Source organism: Nicotiana tabacum, chromosome 3 (assembly GCF_000715075.1).
Source record: "Nicotiana tabacum cultivar K326 chromosome 3, ASM71507v2, whole genome shotgun sequence".
Lineage (NCBI taxonomy): Eukaryota > Viridiplantae > Streptophyta > Magnoliopsida > Solanales > Solanaceae > Nicotiana > Nicotiana tabacum.
In genome coordinates this window covers 61,580,506-61,589,486 of record NC_134082.1, presented here as the reverse complement: position 1 = coordinate 61,589,486, position 8,981 = coordinate 61,580,506, and the positions used below count along the sequence as shown (strand labels likewise).

The window sequence follows — 8,981 nt, the reverse complement described above, 5'->3', positions numbered from 1 at the left end:
GACAAGCAACAATCAGAATTCAAATCAAACATGATGAACAAAACAAAATAAAGCAATTTATCCTCAGGTATCAGATTTTGGAGACCTAGCTTAGTTCCTAACCAAAAAATAAAATCAAACATGGAACAAATTCATAGCAGAAAAGACCTATTACTATCAGCAATTTTTATAAAAAAGAAAGAAAAACCTATCAAACCTAATCAGTGAATATGCTTTGGACAATTTAATAATCATAAACAAATCAGACAAATGGTTAACAACGAAATAACACATGCTGAGATTCAATCCTAATTCATGCTAGCTAAACAAAAGGAAAAGATGAAAGAAGAAAGATAGAAAGAAAAATACCCAGAAGGCTTGGGAACAATCACAAACTCAGACAATTTTGATGGGGTAAAATGAACCTAAACTAACATCAATCGATTGCTCTTGCCAAAAACAATTGACTGATGTAAGTCATGGGTCCAAAGGACCACTCTTCATAGACCAAGGGCGAAATTAGGGTTCCAGAAATTGGTCCAAGATTAACGAAACCAAAGCAGGGGTTTTGGAAAATAATGGTAGTTTAGGGCTCAGAGGGGTGTGAGGAAGGTGAGGTATGATTTTGGAGTGGTTTGGAACAATTAGGGTTTTGGCCATATTTTCGATATAAGATTCAAAAAATTTGGTGACGATTTGAGGAAAACTAATTGGAGATTCGTGATGAGGAAGGGATGGGGAATTCATGGTGTTAATTTGGTGAGCTTTGGGACAGTTAGGTTTTTGGTCCGGTCTTTCGATTTAAGATTCGAAAAGATCGGGCATGATTCGAAGGGAGAGGATTGGAGATAGGGATTGAGGAGGAAAAGGGGGTTTCAGGGTGTTATTTTGGGGAAGATTGGACCACCGGAACCGCCGTGAGGCAATTTCCGGCGGTGGAGGCGGTATAGGGATACAAGGCGGCTATGGTTTGTTAATTGAGAGAAAAGAGATGAAGTGAGGAGAGGGGTCTGGTAGGGGGAGGGGGTCCGGTCTTCGGACAGTCTTGTACTAAGTGAAGTGTGAGTTCCGAGCCGTTGGATGGTTAAAATCCAACGGTTGTGATATAGTGTTATAGAAACGGGGTCGTTTGGGGTCAGATGGGGCTGGACCGGGTTTGGGCTTGTGTTTTGGCGGATTTGGGAATGGATTTGGGCAAGGTCTAGGTATGAAATTAGCCCCAAATTCAAAATAACACCCCTTTCCAAATTCTCTTTAGTTTCTATTTCTTTTCTTTCTTTCTTTCTTTTTTCTTTTTTTCTTTTTTTTTTAAATCCTAATAATTAAAAATCCTAAATTATCTAAATGTGAAATTAAAATAATTAACTAATTATAAAAATTATAAACATCACTTAATTCTAAATTAAAGGAGAAAAAATTGATAAACTAAAAATTAAAGGACAAAACGTAAAAATAAGCTATTTTTTGTGATTTTCAAATTTTCATAAAACAAATAATTACTGATTAATTCTAAAAATATAAAAACAAATCCTAAATGCAATGCATGATATTTTTGGTATTTTTCATTATTTAAATAAAAATTAAACATGCACAAAAATGCAAATAATTAAGAAAATTCTAGAAAAATTCCTAAAAATGACAAATAATTAACAGAAAAATCTATTTTCTTGAGATTCTGTAGGAGTAATCCATATAGGGCAAAAATCACATGCTCACATAGGTCATATTGCAAATCCTCTGTGAGCTTTATGTGATCTGCCATCTTGGTCTCCAACAGCACTAGCATGACCGGTTTATGCATTTTGGTCATCTCCGAGTAGTGTCTTCTGAACTCCAAACTATTTAACCCTCTAACATTCCATATTATGAAGTTCATTAGGGCGTTTGGGTTTGTTTAGGGAGTTCCTGCCGGTGTCTTTTCCTTTCCCGAAGTAGGCATCATTTCCTTCCTCCTCGCTAATGGTATCTGAGATCTCATGACTAGAGTCAGAGTCAACAGTGGTTTGATCACCATGGCTCTGATGAGAGGACATGTCCAATCCAAATCTGGAAAGAGTTTTGGGACAGAGTAGAATCAGCGTCTCGCTGTAATCCATGTTGAACTCCACTACCCTTACTACATCTAACCATAGGGAGTCCGTTCTCATTGGGCAATAAGAGCTCTAGGATTCCTTCTCCTTGGTAGGTTTCTGGCTTTTGAGTATCTCTAAAGCTTCCATTATCTCTTTCGAGATATTCCCCAATGGAGGTGATTGCTGTTTCTCCAGCGTTGAAGACGAAGGGTCTTGCTGAGGCGATTGTTCCATAGCTGAGAACTGGGATGTCTTCGCTGGGTCCGATGTTGCTGGGTCTGGGAAGAAGGGGATCAAGTTTAAAATCTGCTTCTTGAGGTTGTGCACTGACAACGTGTCATTGGTTGTCTGTAGAGGGCTAAAGCTGCTCTGTAGAACCGGTAATTGCCATAGTTGAACTTTGTCGTCAAGCCCCTATTTAGCGCTTCTATTGTAACCCTTGCTAGATAGATCGGGTTTTGGATGATGAGAGTTATCGTCTTGTTTCCTAGCTGAAAATTGCAAATAGTCCCTGGCCGTAGAGTGCAATATCTAGCCAAGACACCGGGGTGTGGTGTTGTGGCGGAGGGGTGGAAGTCAGAACGATTATGGGTTTGGTGGGTTGATCTATTTTTGAGGTTTTTGATTTTCCTTTTTCTGGACTGGTATTAATTAGAGAATTTTTGGGGTAATCAAGAGTCATCACTAATAACAGGGTTAAATCAACACCCGTGTTGTGTATTTCGTAACCTATATCTAATACAATAGATTTAGAATTAAATGAGGATCCGGTTGAGTTGAAGGAAAGTGATAAATCACCTGAGCTTTGGTGGTTTATCAGGAATGACACTTTAATTTCCATGGAGAGTTTTTTTTGTAGAGTTATTTGATAGGGGTAATGTACGTTTGGTGGTTCGACAGTTTTGTGGCTAATAACAGAATGAAAGCTTTATTTAAGCGATTATCTCAGTAAAAGTTGAGAGTTATGACATTATAGTGCTCATCAAAGACAATACAAGAGTAATATAATAAGTGATACTCCTAAGAAATAATAATGAAAGGCTCATGGAATGCCAAATGCAAGATATTTTACCTCGTCTATTAATAACACTGAAAGTAACCTTACTTATTTTAAGTAAGGTATTGATATCAGGATTAAAACATAATAACTGTAGAGAAATTCAAATTAAATTGGGTAATGAAGAGAGAGGGAGAGATTGAAAAAGAAAGAGAGCAGAGAGAGAAAAGTTTGGCTTATCGGTTATCGATTATTAAATATATTAATCCACTAGTCACCCGATAAGATATCGGGCGGATTGGTATCGGTTTAGCTCTTATCGGGCGATTTATCGGCCTAATTCAATCTGTATTACGTGCATTACAGATGGCGTACTATCGCAACAAATACACTGAGTGGCAAGGTTTATACGTTCCACTAGCAGTTGAAATGTGTGAAGACATACGCTCTTTTCTAGTAGTTCCAAGTTAGCCTGATGGTCAACTAAATGAGTCTCTTTCCTCTTTCACATGATGAATTTGAACTCATTATATGTTGAGAAATTTGAACCAAGGTTGTTGATTATTACTATCGTTTTATGGTCCGCTTAACGGCAATATTTATTTTCTACCGGAAGGTAAAATTACCATGTTAATAACTGATTTCACTTTTAATCTAGAGGTGATGTTACCTTTTCTTCCTGCTACTATTATGTATTATCTGCTTGTGAATGAAAAGGCACTAGATTAGCGATGATACGTATTTGATGATGGTAAGTTAAGCGAAACTTAAGGTCAATGGTAACGCTTGGCCGATTATGATACTGGTGGCATTTGGATTGGATGTGAAACATAGAGATATGCTATCACCGGTGGCGTTTGGATTGGATTTATATATATATTCTTAACTGGTTAACGGATTATCCATTAAGAAAATTGAATAATTCGCCCCCAAACCGATAAGCCGTTAATGAAAAAATTTCAATCTGTTCCCCGTCCGTTAAACCGTTAACCCGATACCAATAAGCCTAGTTTCCATTTTGGTTCGGTTTTGAACACCCCTGGAGAAAAGGCATAAGATTATAGTCTCTTAAAACGTGAAATAGTGAAAAATTAAAATAAATTTATAAAGTAAGTGTACAAAATAAAATAAAGAATTTAATTATATATGGTGGTGTGTTTTAAGTTGGCGGTAAATAATTTTAGCTTCTCTGCCTCGAGCGGGCCTGCCCGTTTAGTTGGGCCGGGCCTGTTAAACCATAATAATGCTATACCTTTTCTTCAGAATCTGTGCGACTTAAAGATACAAAATCCAGCTTCGTCTTCGTCTAATCATCTATATCCACCTTCTGTTTCTGCAAACCATGTCACCAACAGCTATCTTAAATCCTCGAATTCCAAACTTCACTCCCCCATTTCCTTCATCCTCCTCACTACACAAGCTCTCTCAACTTCATTTCCTTAACTTACCCCTAACTTTTCCCCAAAAAACTTTTCAGTCCCAAATTCCTCCCCATTCTCTCCATTTCCAGTCCTATCAACTCCAATTCCCCATCGAAGACGAAGAAGAAGAAGAACACGTAATCGGCGACTGCTTAGTCTTCGAAGAAGGAGTTTTCGAAGACCCTTGTATTATCCAAAAATCCGAAAATAGACCACAAACACAAAACAACAAGAAAAAAACAGAAATTCAATCCGAAAATTTAATTCCGGAAGAATGGGTCGAAGTTCAGAGGGAAATTAATATTACGAAAAAGGAAAGGCGTAAACTTGCACAGCAATTGGAATTCGGGCAACGCGTGGAGAAAAAGAGACTAGGTTTGAGGCCAATTGGTGAAAACGGTAATGTGAGTGGGAATAGCATTGAGGAGTATTTAAAAGCGAGGGAAGAAAAATTGAAGCAATTGAAACCGCTAATACTTGAAAAACCAGATTTTTCGGAGGTTAATAAAAGGGATAAGAATAATCCTGAATTGAGTGAAAGTGAAGAGGAGAGCTCCATTTCGAGGGTTTCGAGTGAAAGGGTAATGCCGAGGAATCCAAGATCAGCGGTTTATGGTGGTGGATTGGAAGATATTACGGAGTTTTTCAATAGTGGGATTTATGAAGCCAATGCCGCTAAAACTTCTGAAGGTATGGTTATCTTTATGACTAGGTTCAAGTATTAGAGCCAAAGCTTCTACATTTTCCTGTTTCAATTTGGACATCTGATTCACAATGTTTAGGAAATAATGTTTACATTTCTGAAACTACTTAAAATGTAGTACAAGTTTCAAATTTGATATTTAAATATCTTTACATGGTCAAAGAAAAGAGATAGTAATAGTGTTATATAACATGAGATAAGTGAGTACTAAACTGGGGCAAGTCCCTGTTGAACCGAAGAATGGACTGAGTTAAGGGAAAACCAGATTGGCTCTCCAAATAATAGTAGTATTATGTAAAACGGAACAGAGAATTATTAAATTTGGGCTATTCCGTTGAACTGAGAGAGGGCTGAGTTAAGATCTTTTACCTGTCAGCTCATTAAAGCAATTAACCTTTTGAACGAAATGTATATTGTATGGAGTACTTATTTTTCTAGACCTTGTGGAAAATGACTTTGTCCACAAAATGGTATATAAACTTATGCTAGATTAGATAATTTTATAAACAATTCGATCCTTAAAGACTAGCCTAGCAAAGCATCTGATAACTATCTAAATTAATTGAGTTTGTATTTTCTAAATAATGAGTTTGTCATTGGGTCAAACACTTGTTAATTGAGTTGAGTTGATTCTTTCCAACTTGGCATTGTTGACTCGGACTTTTAAAGTATGTAGGAAGTGTGAAAAGAAATGTATATGCTAAATATCCGTGAAGGCAGCACTTACTATTGATTAAAATTTTGTGTGATTGTGTCATAGCATACAGAATATAAAATTAAACCACATTTCCTTTCTTCTACTGAGTAATTAGTTATTACTCCTACTACATATATAACTGTTTGCCAGTGATGATATAAGCATCGATTAACACATTTGTTGAGAGTTTGAAACTGTTAAATCTCGAAACACTAGTAGCCATTAGCCTGCCAATACGTTGAAGTATAGTTGGTGTTTCTAAGCACTAAAAAACGTATGGACAAATTGATGCAGAAGTACTAATGTAAATGTCTGTGGCTTGCTTAGAAGTTATTATCTCATACTTGTAGCATTTTTCCTAATGCCATTACTTTGTTGTATTTAGCGACTGTCAGAAATTTTGGACGAGATGTAAATCTTCTTATTGGCCCCTATTATATCGTAATCTTCTGACTTCTCGTCATTGTCAGCCTGAAGAAGTTTTGAGAAACTCTATTTTCGAACAAACTCCTCTATCCGCATTCTTTTGTTTTTGTTTCCAAATCTTAGACACAATTCTTGTCAGGCTTATATTGCTTAAAGTTAATTCTTATTTACTGGTATCCACATTTACAGGAATTTACAACTTATCGTGCTAATTGCTTTTGATTAATGCATATATTGAAGCATGATCTTTTTCTTTTCTCCTGTCCTTAAATTGGACATATTAAGTAGCGGCGCACACCTTTTATCTCAAACCTTTCCAGAAAGCTGATATGACCTTTCGCCATAAGATTCAGATATTGTTTTTTCCTGTTGTTCCCATTCTTTTTCTCCTTAAATTAAAGTATGGTATATTATTTGTTCCCTTTTTTGGGCATCATACCTTTTTATACTAATCTGTGTAGGTCCTCGTAAGCTTTTTAGTAAAGAAGAAAAGGTCCTGTTAAACAAGCGGTTTCCTGATTTGGCAACTGCTACCTCTGTAAGTTTCTGCCTTCTACATCATCTTGTATGTTTTCTCCTATACTTGGCTATTGTCACTTATCGTTTGTGTTGAAGCTGATATAATGCTGCTCTGTTTCTACATTTTCTTTTCCTGTACAAGCTTGGTTCCATCTTTAATGCAGTTTGTGCAAGTAAACCTCTTAGCATAGAAGGTTTAGATAGATTGCTAAATTCCATCTAAACCTTGCAGGCGAAATGGCAGCCCTTACATACTCTAGCGGCCTCTGGGGAGTTTTACCTTCTCACCACTTTGTTGAAGCACGTCGTTGATATTAATGTTCCAGACAAGGTACATAATGTTGTGATAAGTTCCAGTAGAATGGTCCTTTCTGCTCCACCATATTTGCTGTTTTTATTAGTACATTTTTTACTATCTTATACGAATAACCTAGGATGAAAGTAGAGTCTTCTTTTTCCTAGCTCCTGCTGAGTTGTGATTTATTCATTTTTACAGGATGGATTGACAGCTATCCACAAAGCAATTCTTGGCAAGAAGCAGGCTATTTTCAACTTTCTTTTAAGAGAATCTGCAAATCCACTTATACGTGACAAAGTGAGCAAAAGCTTCTACAAATGCTTGATTACGTCTTGTTGGTTCCTTCTTATCAACATCCATGCAGCCATATTCTTTTCTTTTTCTTCTCTCCTCTTGTCTAAACTCTGTCTCATATTGAGCCATGTATCAGTATTAGCTTTATTGTCAGCCATAAGAATTACTTATGTGCTTTCCATTCTTTATAAACTTTGGGATAGTCAGTGTTGCCATTTGCTATTAGTCTAATATGATCTTCTTGACTTATAACATGATGGAGCCACCTTGATGCACTATTAATCTAATATGATCTTCTTGACTTATTACAGGATGGAGCCACCTTGATGCACTATGCTGTTCGAACGGCGTCGACTCAGATGATAAAAATCCTTCTCTTGTATAATGTTGATATAAACCTCCAAGATCATGTATGGCCAACTAATTCTTAATTGTCATCTTGAAATATATTTTGGGTGTTTTCCCATGTGCTCGTGTCTAGGTTTATATGAACATGGAAGGACTTCTTCTTTCAGGATGGATGGACACCTTTACATCTAGCTGTTCAATCACGGAGAACTGATATAGTGAGGCTTTTGTTAATTAAGGGAGCTGACAAGACTCTAAAGAACAGGGTAAAATCTACTACTTCATAATAATTTTGAACTCTTGTTTTATTGCTTTTGCTTCTTGAGATCTCATAGCTTGGACTTTATACGTATTTATTGATGTCTATCTAGAATGTACATGTCCTAAGTGGAATTATTTAGAATGTTGGCAAATCGAGATGATACTATTTTCTAGTATGGTTTCAGATCTAGTTTCTTGCTTTTCTTTTAAGATCTCATGTCTTTTGCTTTCATTTGAGAGAGCGATTGAAAAATACATGGTTTTGTTGTGCAGGATGGTCTAACGCCACTTGACATTTGCCTCCATTATGGGCGAGACATAAGGACCTATGAGCTTATCAAGTTATTGAAACAACTTCCCAAGGTTCATTAGTTGGTCTTACCTAAATATGCAGCTGCTAAATATGAAATTGGCAGAACGCCAGCGGGTTGCAAGCGCCAGCTTTGCCGTTGGCTCTCGCTTGTGTTGCACCTGAGAGTGATTGGTACAACCCTTGGCCCTTGGATTGTCCCAAAAGCGGATTCATGTTTATGCTTACACTGTTAGAGAAGGAAATTTCTCTTTTTAATTTCTTCACATTGTACTAATAGAATGTGCACTATAGCAAGTGTAAATAGAACTGTATATTGTTATTAAACACATGTTGTACTCCATTAAAATCCAGATTTTCCTGTTGAAGATTGGGACTAAGAGAGGCTAACTGGTGTGATGCAATATGTTAATTCTTACTTGCCGTTTTAAGGCACAAGTAGGGGTGTTCATAAAAATTCGAAAAACCGAACCAAACCAAACCAAACCAAACCAAACCGACCAAAAAAATCGATACTTTTTGGTTTGGTTTGGTTTTGGTTTTGAAATTTAAAAACCGATCAAATTTGGTTTGGTTTTGGTTTTAATAAAAAAAAAATCGAACCAAATCGAATATAGGAGTAATTATTTTAAATACATTATTACACCTATATATAT

At 36.5% G+C, this 8,981-nt stretch overlaps 1 protein-coding gene across 1 annotated transcript; it reads left to right on the top strand.

The window, feature by feature from the left end:
* The first annotated feature begins 4,308 nt into the window (after positions 1-4,308).
* LOC107785932 (ankyrin repeat domain-containing protein, chloroplastic-like) lies at positions 4,309-8,705 on the top strand. Its single transcript, XM_016607357.2, has 7 exons — positions 4,309-5,159; positions 6,757-6,833; positions 7,047-7,145; positions 7,311-7,409; positions 7,718-7,816; positions 7,922-8,020; positions 8,289-8,705. Exons 1-7 carry the CDS (start codon positions 4,391-4,393, stop codon positions 8,385-8,387), a joined length of 1,341 nt encoding a protein of 446 aa, XP_016462843.1. The 5' UTR covers positions 4,309-4,390; the 3' UTR covers positions 8,388-8,705.
* The last annotated feature ends 276 nt before the right edge of the window (positions 8,706-8,981 follow it).